Source organism: Wyeomyia smithii, chromosome 1 (assembly GCF_029784165.1).
Source record: "Wyeomyia smithii strain HCP4-BCI-WySm-NY-G18 chromosome 1, ASM2978416v1, whole genome shotgun sequence".
In the NCBI taxonomy this organism is placed as follows: Eukaryota; Metazoa; Arthropoda; class Insecta; order Diptera; family Culicidae; genus Wyeomyia; species Wyeomyia smithii.
This window is the reverse complement of record NC_073694.1, coordinates 7,439,457-7,464,841: the sequence shown is the minus strand read 5'-3', so window position 1 is coordinate 7,464,841 and position 25,385 is coordinate 7,439,457. Positions and strand designations below refer to the sequence as shown.

At 36.9% G+C, this 25,385-nt stretch overlaps 2 protein-coding genes across 7 annotated transcripts in view; both read right to left on the bottom strand.

The window, feature by feature from the left end:
- LOC129718254 (uncharacterized) overlaps positions 1 to 25,385 on the bottom strand; it is a 405,435-nt gene that overhangs the window by 234,591 nt on the left and 145,459 nt on the right. The gene's annotated exons all lie outside the window — the stretch shown is intronic.
- On the bottom strand, positions 23,072 to 23,725 carry LOC129718255 (uncharacterized). Its single transcript, XM_055668847.1, has one exon. The coding sequence runs from the start codon at positions 23,698 to 23,700 to the stop codon at positions 23,209 to 23,211; it is 492 nt and encodes a 163-aa protein (XP_055524822.1). The 5' UTR covers positions 23,701 to 23,725; the 3' UTR covers positions 23,072 to 23,208.

Sequence of the window (25,385 nt, the reverse complement as noted above, 5' to 3'; positions counted from 1 at the left end):
TTCGCCTTCTCTGGCCTTAAAGAGGCGTTTTCAGCGATTTTGAGCTCAATTTGAGATCATTTTCTATTTAGGCGTTTTCTGGCCTTTAAAAGGCGTTTTCGGCGATTCTGAGCTCAATTTGGGATCATTTCCGATTTTGGCGTTTTTTGGCCTTTAAAAGGCTTTTTGGCGATTCTGAGCTTAATTTGGGATCATTTTCTCTTTTAGCGTTTTCTGGCCTTTAAAAGGCTTTTTCGACGATTCTGAGCTTAATTTGAGATCATTTTCGATTTTGGCGTTTTCTCGCCTTTAAAAGGCTTTTTCGGCCATTCTGAGCTTAATTTGAGATCATTTCCGATTTTGGCGTATTCTGGCATTTAATAGGCTTTTTCGGCCATTCTGAGCTTAATTTGGGATCATTTTTTATTTTGGCGTTTTCTGACCTTCAAAAGGCGTTTTCGGCGATTCTGAGCTTAATTTGGGATCATTTTCTATTTCGGCATTTTCCGGCCTTTAGAAGGCCTTTTCGACGATTCTGAGCTCAATTTGGGATCATTTTCTATTTCGGCCTTTTCTGGCCTTTGAAAAGTGTTTTCGGCGATTCTGAGCTCAATTTGGGATCATTTTCTATTTTGGCGTTTTCTGGCCTACAAAAGGTGTTTTCAGCGATTCTGAGCTCAATTTGGGATCATTTTCTATTTTGGCCTTTTCCGGCCCTTAGAAGGACTTTTCGGCGATTCTGAGCTTAATTTGGGATCATTTTCTAATTCGGCCTTTCCTGGCCTTTAAAAAGTGTTTTCGACGATTCTGAGCTCAATTTGGGATCATTTTCTATTTCAGCCTTTTCTGGTTTTTAAAAGGCTTTTTCGGCGATTCTGAGCTTAATTCGGGATCATTTATTTTCGCCTTTTCTGGCCTTTAAAAGGCGTTTTCGACGATTCGGAGCTTAATTTGGGATCATTTTCGATTTTGGCGTTTTCTGGCCTGTAAAAGGCTTTTTCGGCGATTCTGAGCTTAATTTGGGATCATTTTCTATTTTGGCGTTTTCTGGCTTATAAAAGGCGTTTTCGGCGATTCTGAGCTTAATTTGGGATCATTTTCTTTTTTTGGCGTTTTCTGGCCTTTAAAAGGCTTTTTCGGCGATTCTAAGCTTAATTTGGGATCATTTTCGATTTTGGCATTTCCTGGCCTTTAAAAGGCTTTTTCGGCGATTCGGAGCTTAATTTGGGATCATTTTCGATTTTGGCGTTTTCTGGCCTTTAAGAAGCTTAATTTGGGATCATTTTCTTCTTTGGCGTTTTCTGGCCTTTAAAAGGCTTTTTCGGCGATTCTTAGCTTAATTCGGGATCATTATCGATTTTGACGTTTTCTGGCCTTTAAAAGGCTTTTTCGGCGATTCGGAGCTCAATTTGGGATCATTTTCTTTTTTGGCGTTTTCTGGCCTTTAAAAGGCTTTTTCGGCGATTCTGAGCTTAAATCGGGATCATTTTCTATTTTCGCCTTTTCTGGCCTTTAAAAGGCTATTTCGACGTTTCTGAGCCTAATTTGGGATCAATTTCTATTTTGGCGTTTAAGAGGCGTTTTCGGCGATTCTGAGCTCAATTTGGGATCATTTTCTATTTTGGCCTTTATAAGGCGTTTTCGGCGATTCTGAGCTTAATTTGGGATCATTTTCTTTTTTGGCGTTTTCTGGCCTTTGAAAGGCTTTTTCGGCGATTCTAAGCTTAATTTGGGATCATTTTCGATTTTGGCGTTTTTTGGCCTTTAAAAGGCTTTTTCGGCGATTCTGAGCTTTATTTGGGAACATTTTATTTTTTGGCGTTTTCTGGCCTTTAAAAGGCTTTTTCGGCGATTCTGAGCTCATTTTGGGATCATTTTATTTTTTGGCGTTTTCTGGCCTTCAAAAGGCTTTTTCGGCGAATCGGGATTATTCTCTATTTTCGCCTTTTCTTGCCTTTTAAAGGCTTTTTCGACGATTCTGAGCTTAATTTGGGATCAATTTCTGTTTTGGCGTTTAAAAGGCTTTTTCGGCGATTCTGAGCTCAATTTGGGATCATTTTCTATTTTGGCGTTTTCTGGCCTTTAAAAGGTGTTTTCGACGATTCTGAGCTTAATTTGGGATCAATTTCTATTTGGGCGTTTTAAAGGCGTTTTCGGCGATTCTGAGCATAATTTGGGATCATTTTCGATTTTGGCGTTTTCTGGCCTTTAAAAAGCTTAATTTGGAATCATTTTCTTTTTTGGCGTTTTCTGGCCTTTAAAAGGCTTTTTCGGCGATTCTAAGCTTAATATGGGATCATTTTCGATTTTGGCGTTTTCTGGCCTTTAAAAAGCGTTTTCGGTGATTCTGAGTTTAATTTGGGATCATTTTCTATTTTGGCGTTTAAAAGGCGTTTTCGGCGATTCTGAGCTCAATTTAGGATCATTTTCTATTTTGGCGTTTTCTGGCCTTTAAAAGGTGTTTTCGACGATTCTGAGCTCAATTTGGGATCATTTTCTATTTCGGCCTTTTCTGGTTTTTAAAAGGTGTTTTAGGCGATTCTGAGCTTAATTTGGGATCATTTTCTATCTAGGCGTTTTCTGGCCTTTAAAAGGCTTTTTCGGTGATTCTGAGCTCAATTTGAGATCATTTTTGATTTTCGCCTTTTCTGGCCTTTAGAAGGCGTTTTCGGCGGTTTTGAGCTCAATTTGGGATCATTTTCTATATTGGTGTTTTCTGGCCTTTAAAATGCGTTTTCGGCGATTCTGAGCTTCATTTGGGATCATTTTCTATTTTGGCGTTATCTGGCCTTTAGATGGTGTTTTCGAGCTTAATTAGGGTTCATTTGCTTTTTTGGCGTTTAAAAAGCGTTATTGGCAATTCTGAGCTGAATTTGAGATCATTTACTATTTTGGCGTTTTCTGGCTTTTAGAAGGCGTTTTCGGGGATTCTGAGCTTAATTTGGGATCATTTTCTATTTCGACCTTTTCTGGCCTGTAGGAGGCATTTTAGGGGATTCTGAGCCTAATTTGGGATCATTTTCTATTTTGGCCTTCAGAAGGCGTTTTCAGCGATTATTATTATTTGTTTGGCAATTTGCTTTTTGGCAACTTTGATCTTCTTACAATAACATTTTTCATTGGCTGCGAAGTCCGTGTATATAAACAGAAGGTCTTGTTTCGAATCGGAAGGTTTTATAATGACATTTTTCATCCTTTAACTCTTTGTGTTAATAACAGCTTTTTACATTTTATTCCTTTTTGGTGTGTATTTCCACTCATGACTTTTTTTACTTTATTTGAACATACATTTTGTAGTTCTCTGTATTTGCTTTTTATCTGCAGTGGCGTTGGGTCCACATGTGCAACATGTGCATTGCACAGGAGCTCTATTCCCTAATATCCGGGCATATGCAATTTTCTAAGCATGATAACCTGTAAAAACAAGTAAGCGTACTAGCGAAACCCTTTAATTTAACCCTTAAATGCGCACGATGTTGAAAAATTATCTAAGAACATAAAATCTTTGTTCAACAGGTCAACTGCTCTAAAACTAACCAATATGCATAAAAAAATTGAAAGATTTACTTTTAAATGTGCAAATATTACCATGTTATTTTTAAATAACACTGTGACTTTATCGCAGAATAAAGTCGAAACAATTACTTTTGTTAATAGTAACTTTAAAATTGACCTTTTGTTAGTATAATTACTGATAATTCAAAAATTTTCACTAACCACTAACCTTATTTTAAAATTTATTTTAAAAGACAGTCAGCACCAGTCGGGAATCTCGACATGTTTTTTTTCGTTTCCGAAATTTTGACACCAAAAAGAAAAACAAAACGATCAAATACAGTACTTCCAGCTGTTAAGTTTTCTTCGATAGAGTCTAGAGAGTTGTTCTAATGAATTTCTAAAAAATACTAAAATACGTATATTTTAAAACGATTTTAGTAGTGTTGTTTTAAAACAACATTGCGCGTTTAAGGGTTAAAGCATCGTACACTCTGGCTTGATTTTCTTCTTTCATTTGAGGAAAGAGAACTTTATTTAAGGAAAGAGACAAAATCAGCATCGCGACGCCCCTGTTGATTTGTAAAAGCGCAAGAAAGTTATAGTTTTAGGAAGTTGTGGCTAGTAGTGTTTTACTGATCATAATTCATAGTAAAATTATACTCTGACGCAAATTATGCAATGAGCGATTTAAAAAAAAATAGACTACAAAGATTTTATTTTTTTTTCAAAGGGTACAATCTGGGTAAAATTTTAAATCGATAGCAATTCAGTTATTCTTCTATAGGTACTGTAATTCTTGGACGGTTTTAACTGCATTGAAGAAAATAGTGTCAATCGCAAACGAACTCCTAAACAAAATAGATCACAAAATACTTCCTTGTGGTGCACCAAGTGCATTATCAATTGAATTGAGTCGAAATCTCTTCTAAAAGTTTTAACATTTGTGTGATATCCGAACGAAAACTAAGCGCTGCAAAGTTTGCTAAAAATTATTTGCAGAGCGCTTTTTAGATACATGCAAAACACTTCGAAATATTTTCTTAGGTATTGATTGTTTGCTATCCTGTTCACATTTGCTTCAATGCAGACTTTCAAATAAGGGAGTGCATGCTATTCATTTTTAATGAGTTATCTTAAAGGACTGCCAATATTTTTTCGCTGAGACAGTACCTCAAAATATCTATTGAACACTAACCGCTAGCATGTCGAAAATAATTATGTTTTTTTTCGTTTATAATTAATGAGACGGCAATTCAATGATTTTTTTCTGAAATTCACAACACACTGAAACCTTAACTTTCTTTTAGACATCACATTAAAATTTAACAGTGATCAGCTATCAGGCTGGGAATGAACCAGACGAAGTGTTGAGCGTTAAAAGCGGTTTCTTCTTAGCTTTCTTCAAGGAACAGACTTTCATATGTTCGTCACGTGATCGCATTTCGGAAAATTTTCAAACTTCTGTTATTAGCGGTGATTAACGGGAAAAGGCGGTATCTTTTGTCAGTGCGCAATGCCTTGCTAGTGTTTAAAAAATGTTTACAGGTCGGACTCGATTATCCGGAACATCAAAAAATTTTTCATTCCGGATAATCGAACCACACAGAAAATACTGAAATTTTGCGATTAACGAACATAAAATAATTTTTTTTTCTTTATTTTACTTGTATGACGCAGTGGTGTAACCAAAAATTTTTTCTGAGGCGAAAAGGGGTAAAATCTTTAGAAGCAAAAAAAAAAAATAAATTGGACATTGATTATTTCCACTTAATTTGAACATGTCCCAAACATGCCGGAAGTGACTTAAATGGTAACAAATATGCCAAAAGGGATGGTAAAGGCAAAATTTCAGAATAAAAATTGAAAACAGTCACCAAAAACATAAAATTCCGGATAAACGAGTCTAAAATTCCGGATAATTGAATTCCGGATAATCGAGTTTCCGGATAATCGAGTCTCCGGATAATCGATTCCGACCTGTAGCAGGATTCGGATCATCATTATCACGATCTGTCTAGCCTTAAAAGTGAGAGTTTTTTCATTGATTTACTCAGCATCTGAGTAATCCAGAGTTTCGAATGAAAGCATGCACGACGCAAATAGGGCAACATGTTGTCAGAAAGACGACAGACTGACGGTGTTGAAAAAGGGACAAGACAGCAAACGAATGACGTTATCACGTCATTTCACAACACAGCGATATGCCAAGCCAACTGTCCAAACGTTATTCCCCGCTTGCAATCCAGCTATCACACTTCGCGTGTGTGTTTGCACACAACAACAAATAGCCCTATCATCAAGGAAAATAATTACACAGAGTGCTACCCGCGTTCATAAGCGAGCGTAAAATCACCGTTGAAAAATATAGTAGTAAAAACATCATGACAGTAAAACAGTCAGTCATTTTTATTTAGCTTGCAGAGTGACACCTTACAGCTCTCACTCACGCCTTGGTTCAGGATTATCTGTGCACCCATCTAGCGCGAGATATGATATACAACATCAAAACACATCTCCCCGACTGTTATTGTCGGAGGACAAATCGTTACACCGTACCTCGCTCGGATCTCGGAATGGATGTCCTAATCCTCTAATCCGTCACCGGCAAGTAGCCGGTGTTACATCGGACAGCGCCGATGGCTTCGGTTACAGCACAACAACAACCGGGCCACCGCCGCCACATCGAATGAACAGTCGTCGTGTGTGTGTGTGTGTGAGAGAGTAATTTTTTGATTGAGGCCATCCTCGAGCCGACAGAAGTGCAATCAAAAGACATAATACTAATAATACAATTGCGCGATCATTGGTTTGCATTGTGCACGAGGCTCTTTGTTAGATTATTATGGTACGTTACGCACTGTCCTGATTTGTCGGTCACGTATCGATTAATTTAATTGCACAGCCCTTCGGGTGAGCGCGTATCGCGTCTGGCCCGCACTCACACGTGTCTAATTTGTTAAGTGAGTTAATTGTTTTGCCTGGAAGCGGCAATCAAGTAACAACAATGCATGCGGGTGTCTTACAGATTCAGTTAAACGGGTTTGACTTGAACTTAGGTTAATCGATGGCCTCCGAGTATGCTCCAATTTTTTAAAGGAATGTTATGATATTATGGAATACCGAGTGCTTACTAAGAACTGAAGTAGAAATGATTCTTACCTAGAATAACTTTCCTTACCTTTTTGGAAGGAAATACCACAGATAAACGAATTCGACAATAATTCTAATTCAAATTTTTGTAATTTCCTAATAAATCATTCTGTTGAACTTTTCTCAGCTCTCCAAATTTAAGTCACTTTTGCCTAAATTAGGTTTGCTTCAAGTAATTTTGAGACTTGGTTGAATATGTTTCGACGTAGTTATGAGTTTTATGAAAATAGATTAAAATGTACCGAGCAATTCAAGGGTAGGTAAATTTCACAAAAGTTGTATCTGAGAACGCGTGAACATTACCTAAGTGTTCTAAAATAAGGATTTTTTGATCAGGAATTTTTGAGAGTACACTTTAGTATGTTTTTTTTTTTATTTGAAGCGTTTTTGTTTCAATTTTCAGCTTCTACTAGACTTTTTTGAGTCTTTTAAATCGTGGTTTTTAATTTTTTGGCTGGTTTTGCAAATTTTTTTAACCTCTGTTCTTTGGGTTCCTTGAATCCAGAACACTTCGGGTATCAAATCTCTAAACGTCTCTAAACATTTTTTCTGTATGATATTTCCACCTTGTTTGAGCTCTTTCGAAATCCGAATTACTGAGTTTTCTTAAAAATTTCTCTAGAAGACATTCAAGAAAAAGAATGAAAATTCATGTTTGAATAAGAAGAAAACGATCGATTCCGGATGGAAAAAAGACACTTCCAAAGGGCAAAGAAAAGGTTCCTTCAATGCCAGAAACTAAAAAGAAATATGAGGAGAGTTTTGAGGAGAGAAAATAGCAGAGAACAACGTAAAAGATTAAGTGTTTTCTTGCTATCATTAGCGATACCACTTACCGTGCAACGCGCGTACTGTTTAAATAACACCTTCGGGTAGTTCAGTCAATGGTCAATTCGAGAACAGCATTCTAATTGTTGTATCGTAAATCGACTATTGGAATTTCTTTTAGCGGTAGGTCTCAAATGTCTCCTCTTTTCGAAAAAGTCCCCATGCGAAATTCCAGCTCAACTGTGCCGTAGCCTCTTTGCTAGAACTAACCTTTTATAAACCTTATGGTGATTTCGTTTTCGTAGGGAGCGACGGTTTCGCGCTCCGATCGCATAGATTCGCGGTATTTGAAAGAAAGATAATCATCTTTCGCCTTCGCCTAACACTGTTCGATTCCGTCACTTACCACGGTGACACAACCCTTTCTTTTCGCCGCAGTCGTGAAGATGCAGAGGTAAACTCGGTCTCCGACAACAACGACTGTTATATCTCCTTTCTCACCCTAACGACCGTAAGGACGTAACCGGCGACGTTATCGATCTATAAAAACCGAAAGCTATTTAATTGTTGTACTTTGAAGATGGTAAGCTAATCCCAAGTTGCCATATACGTGGTTCTTTGTGCAACTTCACTAGCTCAGATCAATCACGGAGGAGCAACTACGAAATATGCGGTCGTCAAGCTCAAACGATCCCGCCCGAAAAGATCCTCGATAGGATATCAAGGATCTTTTTTATGTGAATTTTCGTCATAAACCCCCTTTGCAGTAGAAGATCTAATTCTTGCCTGATTCTTTTTTAAAACCCTTCAAGGGTTTTATCTAAAAATTATGGAAAAATCAATTTTTTACGAAGTTTGATTGGCTTTGTGAGTCATGTAACTGAGTGCGATGGTGAGCTAAATCATGCAAAATGTTCAAGAATGACCCTACAGAAAAGAAAACATGCGGAAAATTACTGGAATACAACAGAATTGCACAAAGTGCAAAAAGGTGTATTTTTAGCTTGAAAAAGTAATTTTTATAAATTACGTTTGGGCACCCTGTGAATAATTTTTTAGAAAGTCGAAATGTTTCACAAAAATACTGTGAACATTATTTTTTGATGTAGGGTTGACCACCTTGACTTTTTTTACATCGGGTTTTTTTTTTGGACATCTTAATGATGTTTGTAAATTTTTTTTTTTGAAGTGATTAAAATTTTGGCCACCGTCTTGGATTTGGCGCTATCTTGGGTTATGTTCGCTGCTACCAATTTTCAATCTGAAACAAGCATTGCACACTGTTTCCAAAGCTGTAAAAACGTGATCGACACAAAAAAATCTATTTTAAAGGCACAGTGTCTTCAGTAAAGTTGTTCCAATAATTATTCTCTAAAATCTCTAAAATTCTGTCAGTAAATTGCTGCATTATTTCAACAGAAATCATCAATAACTAAATAATTATAAGAAATAAAAATTAACTTCCTTCGGTGAACTCATGTGTTTTATTATACAAAAAAAATGTGGGACATTGAAAAATTTCAGAAAATCACTATAAAAAGTTATATAAAAAAATGATTTTAGGGGCATTCTAGAGAAAACATTACAATAGTTCGTTTAAATTGGCAGATAGAAAGATGATGTCTTCGACGAAGTTGTTTCCTATAAAATGTGCTAAAACTTCACTTAGCAAAGTGGATTTTTATATGCAGAAATAAAAAAAACAAAATTCGTTTCTCTCTTTTGGGTAGAATAATCACAAAATTCTAACTTTCATAGAATGCAGAATAATTAACAAAACAACTTTGCTGAAGACACTATGGCTCCAAAATAATTTTTCCTGAGTAAAAAGTAATTAGTGTGAACTAGTGCATTATTTAAGTAGAAATCGTCAATAACTAAAAAAATATGTGAGATAAAAATACATTTCCTTGTAAGAAATTGTTTATTTTATTATAACAAACATTTTAATAGAACATTGAAAAATTGTAGCTTTTTTGACTGTAATGAGCGCTATAAAACGTTGATATATATTTTTACTTGGGTAATGAGTTATAATGTCTACTAATGGTTCTGAATTTCGTGAACCGGATTCAGCAGTTAGCAGAACGTGCCGAGTTAAAAACCATACACAGCACACACAGTGTGGTCCCAGTGGCTCTGTGGTTAGCGATGTCGGTCGGCTAGCTCTCCTACACGGTTGTGATATCGGGTTCGATTCCCAATCGAGTCGAGGATCTTTTCGAGCTGGAAATTTTCTCGACTCAGCACTGGGGCACGGTGTATCGCTGTACTTATCCTACACATACAAAATGTGCCAAAAACAATATTGATAATGAATTCTCTCAACTAAAATCGAGTTGATCGAGACCGCTATTAGCCCCCAGGCTAAGCGTGCGATATTGTTGCCGTTACACACACACAAATCATACCATATCATAGACACACACATCATACCATATCATACAGACGCATACACATAATTTCATATCATAGACACACACACACACATCATACCATATCATACACACACAGCAAGCAAGCGACCAATCAGAGGACGTTATTTTTATTTCAACAAGGCTTGACAATTTTCAATAGTGCAATAGTTCGTAGATTGGAACAACATTTTTCTGCATTTGGGCAGATGCGTGTATAATTTTCCAATCAATTGCTGCAAGAATGATGAAAATCGGTTGAAAACCAACCGACCTATAAGCATTTGAAAAGGGACAAATTTCGTCCCAGTTTTTCAGTTTGCATCCCTGTGTGGAATGCTAAAGTAAAACGTAGTCCTACGTCAAAAAAAAGAAGGAGTTTAAAACTCCAACAATCTCAAATCCACGAATTAAAATCCACGGTTACTCGAATTCATTTAACGTAACGTAAATTTTCACGTAGAAAAATCTAGATTTTAATTTATGGGATTTAAGGATTCTTTACTTCTGAGTTACTTGTGTTTTCGGACATCTGTATTAAGGTTTTCTTGTACATAATGTTGACAGTGAAAAGATCACAGCTTCACGATTAACACCGGTGATGTCGATGTCATCCTGTGAGCCTGAAAACATGTGAGAAAAGCTATGTTCGACAGCAAGTTCGAGAGCCCATTCCCCCGCTTCAGACCATTCAACGTCATAATCGCGCCCAAAAATTCGCTAGCTTACGCACCATCGAAAGTCGCATGTATTAGCTCAAACAGTTGTTGGGAAACCATGTTCAAGCATAGTCTGTCACAACTCGTTGCGTTTCACTGAATCGTACGTCGCCTTGAAGTCTTTAAACGGATGACGTCCCGCTCGAAAACAGCACTGCTATTCACCCACAAAGGCTTTTTGCAACGGCCTAAGTTTGTGTAACAGGAGACAGGAGAATTGTGACAGCGTACAGGGTTTATTACGCATTGCAAAGTCAGCTCAGATCTTACAGCATACATATCCGCCACGTAGCACGTATGATGGAGGAGCAACCAACATAGATAATATTCAGCAGAGACAGAGACGATCTGTCGTCATGAAAGAGTGATTATTAAGGTTTTTTTTAAATCTTTTTACATTTATTATTGCTTTATCAAATTTATCATTCATTTTAAGAGAAGCGCTTCGTAGTCGCAAGGTTGTAGAGTCCGCTTTAAAAGCACAAGAGCAGGGTGTAAATATGTGTACACATTACACAAGCACTGATAATATTATAGGCGTGGCACTTACTCTCAATAATCACATCGCTATTAAAAGAAGTGCGGAATACAGCATACATCCGGGCAGTATCTCAGAGGATCAATGTTTCTGGTAGCAGCGAGTGGTCCATATAGGAATAATCACTTCGAAATTTTTTTTTGTATTTTTCATAATTTGAACATAGTAAACCTTTTGATTCGAGAATGTTCAGATTACAAAATTTTGTCTAGATCTTTCGAATTTAACCAAACCATTTTCCATTCAACATCTTTAACATTTTTCTCGATATTTTGTTTGTTATCTTTGAATATTCGTATATTTTTATCAAGTTCAAAGCAGTCAATGTTCTAAAAACTTTTAATTAAAAGTTTTTTCTGGTAGATAAAAGCTATCTGTCAAATTGTGGATATGAGAGTTGTGGGTGAATTAATTTTGGAGTTCTTTTATTCTTTCTTTTTTTGTCAGTTTTTTAATTGTTCGCAGTTACATTTCTTTTCATTTTTTTCAGTTTATACTTATGTTTATACTTATAAACTCCAATTTTGTGCTGTATGAACTAAACACGTTCATGTGAGAAAGGTGGAAGGGAGTGACGAAGTCGATGTTGGTCTAGCGCAAACAGACCAAGCTATTTGCGATTTTGATACTTCAAGCCTCTTATTCAGTCATCCGAATTCCCCACTCACCTCACCGGGAAAACCATTTCATTGATACTTGCCATTTCCTGCGAAATTTCTTACCGTATCTCGATGGAAGTTGTTGTTTTTTTCGACAAACCAAAAAGTCACTCCATGTTATTTTTTTATATTTATTGACAAAACCATAAATATGTTTCATGCTCTGCCAAATTTGCATTTTTGATTGATTCCTTTTGGAAACTTGTTTGTATTCCGGCACCTTCTTTGACTCTGTCTGGACCAGTTTATATCAGTATTTTACTTTATTTAGTACTATATGACTCTACTTATAAACTTGTTTTTGCATAGCAAGCAATTATCAGGCAAGTTTTTCTGTTTCAATTTTTGCTTTATCATTAAGCCAATATAAAGATCAGATTCACAATTTGATTAAACAAGTGTTTTTCCGACGACGATTTGTATTAAATAAGTAGCAATTAAAAGAAAAACATTGTACCCAACCTCAGGTTTCTCGTGGAAGCTTGTCGTCAAATTAGTAATACCCTATTTAATGCTGTTTGGCTTAGTTCCCAACGCTTCCGCTCCCCTGCGTCCGCTTACTCCAAGTGGTCAAAGCTGCTAGTTTTTTTTCTCTCTTCTCTTCACTTCTAATGTCAACTCTGTGTAAACAACTTTCAATCATACCGCCAGTGCCGACGAAACGACAACTGCCAAGAAGCGGGGAGAAATCGATGTCCCGATGCTCTCCATGGACCTGTTGGCGCGATTAGAAAATGGACTCGAATGCAGCCACTTTTGCTCCACTTTTCACCACTATCGGCGCGCCGCCGTTTGTCGCCGTTATCACAAAACAAGCAAAATCCGAATGCACTTTCTTATCTTGGCTAACATTGCAACGTGACTTCGGTTCTCCGGAGTTGGACTACGGGGACGACACTTTCGATTTCCGTCGTAACCGATGATTGTGTCTATATACAGCTCTCCACCGGATTGCGGACAAGATATCGTTTCCTGGTGTTTTTTCCCTAACTTCTATTTTCACATGATCCCGCGGTCGTGAACATAAACTAGTCAAGTTGATTAGGTTTAGTGCGCGGTTGCCGGACGAAGCAGCCAGGTAGCCATCGACGACGGTGTCATCAGCACACGGCAAGCGGATTATTTGTGGAGCTTTAACTTCTTTTTTTGTGTTGCCTCTCGTCGTCCCATCAACGGTTATTAGGTACTTTAATCTTAGAGAAAATGTGCCTCTGTGTGAGGGGGATTTTTTTTTTTGGATGACTTTAAGTCATCGTTTATTATCACGCAATTGAAACTTCAATAAGCCTGATTATCTTCAAGTGAATCGCGTGGAGCAACGCTTTCCGGTCGAACTGCAATCTGGGGTCTCGGATGACCGGCACGCATGGGTTGCACTGCAGGCTAAATTGCCGACTTCCGTTTTGTAATTTAGTCGATAAACACACATAACTGAGATCGAGAAAGAGAGTAATGGGATTACACTCTAATATGTGCGAGTGCATTTGTTTGGGACTGAGCAGATTTGCAAGTTTCGTTTTGCTGCGTAATGAAACGGCGACAGCGCTAAAAAGCCTCAATTTCCGGTCCGGTTTGCGATTGCCAGCGGCGCGACAGTCGATGGTTAAGTGCCATGGAGGGGCCTGCTAAATGGTCGGTTTGGTGGTGCGAATGAATATGTTTTTGATGTGTCCTAATTTGGCAATGAATGACTGACTGACTATCCAGCCGACAGCCAGCAAGTCAAGCGGACAGACAAATCAAGAGCACTCTCGGGTCCAACAACATGCACGGGAATGCTCGCTCATACGTCAGACTTAAAATGTTGAACCCAAGTTTATATAACACATGCTGTAGCATATGTGATTGCCATCGGTAAGAAGAAAAACTGAAAAAGATATTTCACGGTTTTACCTTTAGTGCCCCCTCCGTGCTGCTGGCGCTGAAGTTGATCGATTGGTTTGGCACCTTCGGCACCACTTTATAACGGTCACATACATGGCGACCGTGATGGACAACATCCAAACACGCTCCGTGCAGTCGATTATTATATTTATTATCTGCCTCTAAAAGTTCCGAGAAGCTGAGTGACATCATGCGCGGTCCGTTGGTTCGCCGCCCCCAGGTACGACGATAAGCGGCAATCAATAAGCGCTAAAAATAGAATACTTCCACCAAAACGGATATCGAGCTAAGAGGTGGACTGAGTTGATTGAACCGAAGGGTCACCATTTTGATTATGATGCAAAACGGTGTCAAGCCAAACGAATCGATTGTGCCGTTTACCAGCGGTTTAATAGAGACATTCCGCAAGCAATGATGCTGAACGGGTCTCGCCCCCTCGACCATGTGGCACGTGGCTAAAAATAGAGTTATTTTTTGTATTATATAACACACATCTCACCTCACCTGCGCCTGTATTCAACGAGTCGGATGTGGGTGACTGGTGGCAAAGTACGTACCGCAGGTCAGCGGTACGATTTATATTTAGAATGGGTAAAAGTACAGCTGCTGGATTGGTTTTGTTATTCTAGCTTCCCTTTAGAAAGAAATTCGATGAATCCGATTTGTTTATAGTCGCTGATTTATAGGAATTGTGCCAGATTAGAAACGCAAGATAATAACGGAAGATATTTTATTGGGGCACAATGCATAGCACTTGAGCTTTATTTTTTTTAAAAGAAAAAGAAAATTGAGAAACAACAAATTACATAAACAAGCAAAAGATTTTAAACAGTAACAGATTCTGTTGAAAACAGAATAAATTATGTTTTTTCACAATTTTCATCAGTTGTTTCATATACTTTTTAAACTTGAATTAATTCAAAGAAAATAACAATTTTTTTCATAATCTTTAACTATTAACTAATAAATTTTAAGAAACATAAACCTTGATAATATTGATTCCAACAATACCTAGAGTATAATGTGATAAAAATATGAAATTTTTTAATAAATTTTCTAACACAAATAAAATTGGTAAATATATTGTTATCATTTAACTACAACCTTTTAGTTAAATTTCAACTTAAACAATAATAATATTAGATTCATCTGAAAAAATGGTTTCACAAACCATTCAAAATAAGAGAAAAAATTATAATGAACGATCACCAGAAAATATGCCTTAAAACATAGCTCATTTCAAGATGGCTTGACAAAGTATTTTTTTTAATTCTTTTAGCACCAATATTTAGTGGTTAATTTGTGGTTTCGAAATCCAATTTGTGGTAATTTGTGGTTGAGTAATTTCTGAGAAATTTTCAGAAAACTGAGTCAAGCCATCTCTGAAAAAGATTTCGCTTCAAATGAATCGGACAACGATGATATATACATCAATCGAAAGCTCTTAATTTGTGGTTCACGAAAATGTAGTTTTTGTAGGCATACTTCATAATAAAATAATTATAAATCAATTATTTAAATTTTTGAACATTGTTTACATTGTTTTTGCGAAGCACTTCACTATTCTTAAGGACTTTCACCGTCACCACCGATTATACAAGTCGAATGTTAGTCAACATTGCGCTTTGAGAAGAGATCTGGCACCTCTGACATATGAAACCCAGTTGCCGAATTGCCGATTTTTTCACCGCGAATCTCTTCCTCTGAGTATTTCTAGGTGAAACAGTATGTAAACAGCAGGGATACTACATGTGCAGATTTGCTGCGAAATGCAAATGTTGATCAATTAGCAGATATTTGTAGTTGACAAGCCTCCGTGTGTTTTACGTAAATTTCCTCAAAAGAAGTGAAGTTTTACGCAGACATCGAGCGTAATTTTCTCGATCTTCGGTCGAATCATTTCCGGAAATGTAGTTTTGCCGTTTACCGATTGTTTGAAAAAAAAACCTAAATTAATACATCTAGGGGTGTGATCTGGTCTTTCGCATACAAAATCTATTATATGTTAAAGTCTATTAGCACATACGTTTTAACTCTTGGAATAAATTACAGCCTGATTATAAAAAAGAACAATTTTTTGTTTCGATAAATATAATATTTTGGTAACCAACTACGCAACTGTATTCGACTGTTGGGTATTTTAGAAACCGGAATGATGCCTGAAAGTCGGGAATGGGTAGGGAACGGTTGAAACGCATGGTAAATGCCCAAAGGTGTGAGTCCTGACTAGAATTAAAATTCGATATTTTCTCGTCTCAGGAATATGCTACTACAACTACCCCCTGGATAATAAAACAAAAAAGCTTTCAACGGCAGCGACAACTGTATGTCGTATAGATGAACGACTGTCGAAATGTTCTAGATAACCCACTACCATCGGCAGGTGCCAGTACTATGCTCATCCAACGCCGCGTACGGTCGGGTCTCCTACGAAAGGCAGAAAATCGAAAGGCAGAATCACGAAAGGCAGAAACACGAAAAGCAGAATTACGAAAGGCAGAATATTTCATAAGGCGAAATAACGAATGGCAGAATCATGAAGAGCACGAATGGCAGAATCAAAAGATGGTCTATTTTCTTTTAAACAACACACACTCGCGGCCTTTGGCCGACTCTATTGTCCAAGTGTATGCTGTCCTTACTCGCTACCGCTCGTTCGGACTTAACTAAGGGAAAGAAAACCTGTTTGAATAATCCTAGAAAACCAATAGATCAGTTGTTTGTATGCGAGAGGCCGCCGCTTCCGACGGCGGGTCGGCGGCCGGCTCGGACCGCGGAAACCACGGCGGCTTTGTGCCGCCTCGGTTCCTTGCCCTCGATTATGCGTCTTCACCGCATGAATTGATTTATGTTAATTATAACCAACAAGCCGTTGAGACTAGTGTAAGTTGCCTAACATCGAAAGATTACTCTCCGCGATGTCATGAGAGTCTTGAGGACCTGAGCCAAAGCAGTTTGCGCGTTTCGGATTCTATAATTAGGCTTGAATTGCACCTTCCATCAACACTGATCATTGCTGTGTGACCAGTTATTATGTCTGGTTACCAAATAATATCAAATAATAAATGTAGAGTAGCAGCTTTGGTACCGTGACCAAGATTCGCACCAATTAGCCATCACGCACTTGGCTATCGTGAGTCAGGTTCTGCTATCAGTGATTCTGCCTTTCGTGCCCTTTGAAATTCTGCCTATTGAAATATTCTGCCTTGTGTGTACGGTCATAGAGTTCTGCCTTTCATGATTCTGCCTTTCGTGCTTCTGCCTTTCGTGATTCTGCCTTCTGTGGCGAACCCGTACGGTCGGTGTTGACAATAAGAGGTAAACAATGTTAAAAAATTTAAATAATAGTTTTTTAATTATTTTAATATGAAGTATGCCTACAAAAACTACATTTTCGTGAACCACAAATTAAGAGCTTTCGATTGATGTATATATCATCGTTGTCCGATTCATTTGAAGCGAAATCTTTTTCAGAGATGGCTTGACTCAGTTTTCTGAAAATTTCTCAGAAATTACTCAACCACAAATTACCACAAATTGGATTTCGAAACCACAAAGTAACCACTAAATATTGGTGCTAAAAGAATTAGAAAAAAATACTTTGTCAAGCCATCTTGAAATGAGCTAAAACATATCCTTAAACATATACATGAATATAAGAAAATTATTTGTATAGCATAATTAATGATTCGATTATGAATACAAAAATCATGCACATCGAATGAAAAAAAAAACAAATCAAGAGATTCTTGTGTGTATTGTGGTATAAATTTTGCTGTTACATTATTCCTCTCAAAGGGGGAAGTTGTGGTATGCGACACTGCAAATGTCCGCAAATGCCAAATACAAAAGAATGCGAATATGTCAAAACTGACAAAAGGGTCGTAAGTAAAAATGATAAAAAAACATCTGAAACATAAATAAATCAAAAATATGAAACAACGAAAAACATTAGCGTCCGAAATGTCCCATATATCTAAAAACATCAAATAAATAATAGAAACCACAAATGAAACGAACAAAAAACAGCACTCGCAAACAGTCAGAAATTGAAAAATGTCTTAACAATTTGTCAAAGATGTTAGATTTGTAAAAAATCAAACAAAAGACAGGTACATACAGGTCCAACAAAGTATATTTGATGTCGAAAATTGGAGAGAGAAATGGAGAGAGATAGAAATAACAAAATAATGGAGAAAAATTACTAGAAAACTAGCAAAAGAGATTCATAGACAGTTAGAGAGAAAAGGAAAGCAAAAAAGAGATAAAAATTAAAGTGCAAAACAGAATATTCCTCATAAAAAAAAAACAAAAAAGGAGAACATATTTGCATAGACATTTCTATGGGCAAAAGATGCCATTTTGTGCTATTAGTTAAATTTTTTGAAACACGACTCATTTTTAGGAAGCTATTGCAAATGCTATTCTGAGAAGGTATTGATGATTACAAATGTTTTCAGAGCCAAAACGGTTTGTGACGTCTTCGGCAGAGTTGTAGATAGTAATTTTTTGTTTCCAAAGAAAAATAAACACAATAAAAATATATTTTTTGTTAAAATTTTTTTTTAAGAAAACTTGAAAATGAGTAATCTAGAAAGGCTCATTTGTGAAAAATCTATTTTTTTATAAAAACTACAAGAGATTACCTAAACAATGGAACCGGTCCGATCATGGAGAAATCAGGGAAAAATACATTATGATATTTTGAAAATATTGTTAATGTTTTCTTCACATAACACATTTTTTATGGAAGGACAAAATTATTATCTACAACTTTGCTGAACCGTTTTGACTGTAAAAATATTTTTGATTCCCCTATCCCCGCTTTATTGGAAATTAAAAACATTTAAAATATTTCTACAGCCAAAACGGTTTGTTCGATTGGCATAGTGTAGTCGGCAAAGTTGCAGATAATAATTTTGTCCTTCAAAAAAAAAAAAATGTCCCTCGAATTGAAAAAAAAATTTTTTTGCCCGTTTTTCTGTGGAATAGCTCATATGTGAAAAATAAAAAGAAAGACCAGTACAATAACAAACAAAAACAAAAACAGAAAGAGAGAGCGAGGAGGGAGCGAAATAATAGAACAAATGAAGAGAAAAATAACTAGAGAACTAGATGAGAAGAGAGATGAATAGATTGTTATAGAGAAAAAAGGAAACAAAAAAGAGATGAAAACTTGTAGTTGAATGTCGCAGTATTCTAAAAAAAATAGATTATAGTTTTTAAACCATTCCTGGGAATTGTTGTGACCCTAGCCACCAACATTTTTTAGAAATGAGTTATCTCGTAAACATAACGCTGAAGCGACGAACCCGGCTAGCAATTGCTATACGACACTTTGACGTATTTAGACGCTTTTTGACAGTAGCTAGAGGCAACAAAATTCACAAGAATGATTAAAAGTAAGGGCAACTATTTTAAGCTCAAGGGCAGTATTTTTTTCACTTTTTCACGATCAGTGTAATTTAAATAAAAATAGCATCAAAACTGAGAACCGAGATGCTAGGCTGAAACCAAGAACAATGAATATATACAAATCAAAAACAAGACAAAATGATTCAAGAAGACTTGTCATATTTAGCAAAACAATTGCAAGAAAAGAATAAAACAAATGGATAATTGGATAAGGATAGATAGAAAGAATGAGTGACACAGAGAAATTTAGAGAGAAAAAGAAAGTGAGTAAAGAAAGAGATTATGAAGAGAATGAAGAAATAGATAGCGAGAGATAGAAAGAGAGAGGGAAAGAAAGAGAATACAGAAAGTCGATACAGAGCAGAAAAAATATATACAGAGAGGACAGAGAGAGAGAATAAAGAGAGAGTACGAAGAGAGTGGAGAGAGTATAGAAAAAGTAGAGAGAGAGAGAGTGTATAGAGATAGTAAGAAGAGACACAAAGAGAGAGAGAGTATAGCGATAGTAAGAAAAAGAGAAAGTGTATAGAAAGAGTAGAAAGTATAGAGAGTAGAGAGAGAAATTATAAAAAGTAGAGAGAAAGTATAGAGCGAGTATAGAGATAGTAGAGAAAACTTTCAAAGTAAAAAATGAATGTTAAGTCAAAAATTGTTGAGAGCGTTTATATTAAATAGGGCAAAAAATATCTAAAGTTCCAAAAAATCAACAACATTGATAAAATACAATTGCTGAAACGCAACATACAAAGGGAAAGCAAAATATCCAAAAAACATCTAACATTTCAAAAGCTTTCAAAAAACATAATGTTTATAATGCAAAAAATCTATAAACAAAACTATCACAATCGGTCAGAAATCGAAAAAACGTTAAAACAATTGAAATTTCGAAAGTGTCAAAGATGTTAAATATGTGAAAACTAAAAAACAGACGGAAGCACAAAAATATACGAAAATGTAGTAAAATTGTAAAAAAATGAAGAAAGTGGAACTGTAAAATGGAGAGAAAGGAGAAAAAGATACAAATAACAATAGACAAAAAAATAGAATATTCCTAAATGATACAAACAAAATGGATTGATTAAAAAATGAAAAAAAAAATTAAATGAAAAATGATTTTTGTGATGGAAGGAAATTAGTTTAAAAGATGATTTAAATAAAGAAGTGGTGCTTAGGTCAAAAGATTTTATAAAAAAAAATCAAAAACAAGTCAAAATCAATTCAAAAGACACGTGAAAATTTGCAAAACAATGGAATGAAAAAAGTAAAATTGAATTATATAAATGTATAATTAGATAAGGAAAACGAGAGAGAGTGGTAAAGAGAGTTAGAGAGAAAGCAAGTATAGACAAAGAAAGAGAGAAAGAAGAGACAGCGAATATGAAAAGAAAAAATATAGAAAGAAAGAAAAAGATTAGAGTAGAGAGAGAGAGTGGAGTTCTTTAGGAGGAGAGGAGGAGAGTTATAGAGACAGAGGAGTAGAGAAAGAGTGGAGTAGAGAGATTAGAAAAAAAAAAGATGTTGGAAAAGTAAAAAGAGAAAAAGAGTAGAGAGAATAGAGAAAGCAAGAGAGAATAGAGAAAGCAAGAGAGAGAGAGAGGCATAGAGTAGAGAAAGGCAGAATATAGAGAGAGGAAAAAGAGAATAGAGAGTGAGCGAGTAGATAAAGATTTGAGAAAGAATAGAAAAGGAATAGAGAGAGTAAAGTAAGAACAGAGAAGGAGTAGAGAAAATAGAGAGATAGTAGAGAAAGAATATGAAAAAATAGAGGATGGGAGAGCGAGAGAGAAAGAGAAAACGAGAAAGAGTGAAGGATTACGAAAGAATTATTATGACTAGAAATTTTAAACAGATCAAAGTATGAAACGTAACATAAATAAGTCGAAACATTGCTAAATTAAGAAAATAAAAAAAAAGTTTTTAAGGCAAAGGCGCACCACAGTCGAAAACTAAAGCACCTTTAAAATAAAAAATTAAGAAAAAAATATCAGAAATCATTTAAAACCACATAAATTCGACGATATAAAATGCACAAACAATAAATATTCAGAAAGTATAAAAACTGGAAACAAGTTAAAGGACAACCGAACAGCAAATGCGGAGAAGCGAATAGCGAATAGCAAAACATGAGGCAATTGAACCTCATTTGAATTATCTATATAAAGTCAAAAATAACGCAGGAAGGTTGCAAAAATAGAAGATAAGTTTAGACAGGTCCAAGAAACGCGCTCAATTGCGCCCAAAACAAAGATATCTAAATGAAAATCATTATAAAGAAAAAAATTTCAAAAAGTTGAAGGTTAGAAAAAACAGTAATACTAAGCAAAAAAATTCAAACATCAAATATAATGTTGCAAAAGAAATAAATGAAAATAAAGCAGGATGTGCGCGGTGGAAGAAGATGAACGATCTGCTGGTGTACGGGGAGACTGGAGAACGGCTGCCCAAGACAGAAGAAGCTGGACATCTCTAATTCGTTCGACCCTAGACCGGTGAACGGTCCGTTAGCCAAAAAAGTAAAGTAAAGTAAGTAAAGCAGGAATTTAACAAAACAATAAACATACTTCAAGTAAGAGCATCAAACTGAAAAGCCCAATATTTCAAATTCAAATAGAAGTAATATAGAAATGCGAATTTGACAGAACATCAAACATGATCATTGGTAAAATAATAATTGAAAATAAAAAAGGCAAGAATTATCAAAGTCTAAATAAACCATAAAAAAAATAAAGGACCAAGATAATGTGATATTATATGATAATCTCAAGTCATTGAAAAAACACCTTGGAATGAGTTAAAAATTGCAGAAAATTTAAATTATGATCCTTTAGTATTTTACAACGTTTCGAACCTAGTTGGATACCTCACAAGGGTTTCTAAAATGTATATTCATTCTATTTTTTCAATTACTTGTTGTGGTTAAGTATTCCCAATTGTCATTTTTTGTCTAAAACCTCTTAATTTATACCTTTGCTTTAATATTGATATTTTTTTGTAAATACTGTAAGTGCCAGCCAGGACAACCTTCCTCCCTCTATTGCGATCTCCATCGAAATTTATACGTGCGCATTTCTTTGGAAAAAAGCAAGTGTAAATAAAAATGTTCTCCCGGTGAATGAGGAATTTGGATGGCAAAAAGAGCAGCTTAAAATATCGAATTCGCAAACGGCTTGAACTGCTTGCACTAGACCAACACCGAACTCACCGCCGCTCCCTTCAGCGCTTTCCCGCTAAAAGGTGTGCAAATAAATCAGTCCAAATTACTCAGCGCCGAAGGCGATTTTTTCCACCACCATTCGCCGGAAAACATCGTTAGGAAAATTTAAAAAACCATATTTCATCGAAATGGTTTCGTTTTTTTTTTTTTGGTTGAACGCTCGAGTAAACAGCAAAATACGCGCGAACGCGACCGGCTGCTGTGTGATCAAAAAACTTGTGATCGCGAAAAAAACTAAATAAAACGGATCCATATTTTAGTCTCAAGAGTTCGTAGGTGACACACAGGGAGGATTATTACACGTTGCTGAACCGTAACGGGGATTACCTAAGCGGAAGCGCAAGCGTGTTTCTTCCCTCAACCGTAACCGTAGCTCATACTTATACCGATATTTGTGCGCTTGCAGAAAGCTATTAATAAGCATCGCCATGCGAAATACAACAAAGTCGCACTCAATCCGTGTGTATGTCACAATCGAATAAAACACAAACCAGGAAGTCTGTCCTAAGCCGCGCGAGAGGAAAAAGAACTGACGTCGCAGCAGCTGGCCTGGAAGAAGCTAATTTTATTCCCCGCCAGCAAGCAACGGCCCTAAATCCATTAGGCCGCCAACAATGTAAAAAGGCGAACTAACGTAACAAGCAAAAACCCTCTCTACCATGGTTCCACACATAGCATACGGATAAAATGTTTTCTAAACTGGCACCACGCGACTGCATGCATCTCCTCCCCACCCTCTTGTTCCCAATCTACCCATTCCTTCCAGACTGCATTGCCGCAACAGCGCAATTTTAGTGGAGCATCGCTTCATTAATTTTATTGATCGTTACAAACTATGTTTACTTTCCCCTCCTCCGCTGGCTGCTGCTGTTTGATGGCCTTTTCGACGACTAGACCTAGACTGCAACGATCCGGGACTCGGTCCTATTGACTGTGTGTGACGTGTGTTTGTAAACACTGCCAACGAGCATCACGGCGACGACTCCACTGCTGGCGAGTGGTTTTTCTCCTCGACGGCCATCTTCATAACCAACTCGGCCAGCACGGGCAGATCGGACTGGAACTGAAGGGGTTCATCGAGGCGAGGACACAGCGAGGCCACCAGGGTTTGCCGGCGAACCGCGGCAGCCATCCGGGGAGTTTCCGATTCCACCGAGAACATTTCTCCACTGTACTGCAGATTGTACCAGTCGAAGTACTCCAGGATCAGTTGGTTGATCAGCTGAACCGCTCGGGGTGGCTGTCCGCGGCCAATCGTGAACAGATTGCTTTCTTCCGATGCCTGAATGGTTTCTAGAACTTTCTTGCGCATCTCACAGCGAGCCTTCCGCAGGTAGGCGCTATTTTCCAGCGATTTACGAAAGGTTCGCAGCAGTTGGCTTTCCGCATCCGGGATGAAGTGATTGACCTCTGCTTGTTCGGGTTCGCTAACTATCGAACTCGAGCAGCTTTCGTTACTCATTGTTGGTAGCTTAGTGACAGTTTTCGCTGACTGGAAAGGACTGAGCGAAGGCACCGATCGCGCCACCGCCTACTACTGTTGTTGGGTTCAAAGAAAGACCGGCCGGCCGGCGTTTTTTTGTTGTTGTTGCAACGACCAAATTTATGGCACGCGCCTTTTGCCCTGCTGCGATTGGGTTTTAACTCGTGTGGGCTAGAAAGCTAGACATTACCAGCGTGAACCGATTATTATTACCGCGAGATCCATATGGGGACCAGGAGAAAGGTCGCGTATCTCGTGCGCTGACCATTTGTGCCAGCGCCTTTCTTCGGGCTTGTAGTTAATGGGTAGATAAATTTACAATCCTTGACTAAGCAGCGCATGGCTCCCGCACCGAACCGGAAAAAAAACTCGCGAACATGTAACAATTTTCAAAGCTCACTCCGGGTGTCCGTTCAGGAGGTCTGATACACTCGTAATTAGATCAACCTTTGCGGGAGCTTGGTGCGCGAGTAAAGCTGTCAATACATGCTACCGCCCACCCAAGACGGCACGGTAATTAATAACATTTTTTTTATGGGGAGGTGACTCTTCGATACAAAGTTTAATGTGGCAGCACTTTATACTTTTTATCGGATTTTAGTCAGAACTAATAGAAGATGTAGAATAGGGTGGCAATGCTCGTAGGAAAAAAATTTCATCTTCAAATTTCAAAATCCGACAACGTACATTTTATTTATCGGCCAAAAGAAATGATCTATGCAAAATTTCAGCTCAATCGGACATAATTTAGGGGTGCCTCGAAGCGCTCGAAGCTTTTCGATTCCAAATGTCTTAGAAATGCATAAAACGTCGGGATCTGGTGTAATTTAAAAAAAAAAGTTGACATTTGGTATCGAAAAAATAATTTCGATTTTCCCAATTTCCTAAACTCCTTCCTTGGTAGCTTTTCGAAGGTCGAAAAATCACAACTTTGAGCATTTTGAGGCATCCCTAAATCATGTCCGATTGAGCTGAAATTTTGCACAGATCATTTTTTTTTGGACCAATGAACAAAATGTACATGGTCGGTTTTAGAAATTTGACATGACACTTTTCGTTGCCACCCTATTGTAGAATCAGAAAAAAAGAAAAAAAATTATGACATAAGGTATCCAGGAGTTAAATAACTGAGCAACATTTTTTTAAATGCAAAATTGAGGAAACTTAGTAACGTCGGTGAAACAAAATTAAAATTTAATTGATAATCACATAATATTTTGAAATTCCAAAAAGTCAATCTAAAAATACAGGAACAATAATCAGAATCAAAAACCCTACATATTCTTGATTAGTAAACCCAAAAATGTAAGACCAAAATCTTAAGAAAAACATTAGAAGAATTTGTGTCTCCGAGCATGTAGGACTTCAGAAGATAGAGGAATTATTTTGGCTAAATGGGAAAATTTTGCTGCGAATTCCGCATACAACTGTACGGGTCAGCATTGATTCCTTCGGGCATAGACAACCGTACGACCGGTAATAGTGCTGCTGATGTGATTTCAACTTTCGCGCCATGAAGGTATCTCAAAATTAAATGATACCCAGATATGGAATATCAACTCTAAACGTCATTTTAAAATTTAGTAATTTAATAATGGCCATATTTGATGTAATATGGATATTTTCGGAACCAGGATGATGACTAGAGATCGAGAAGCCACTAA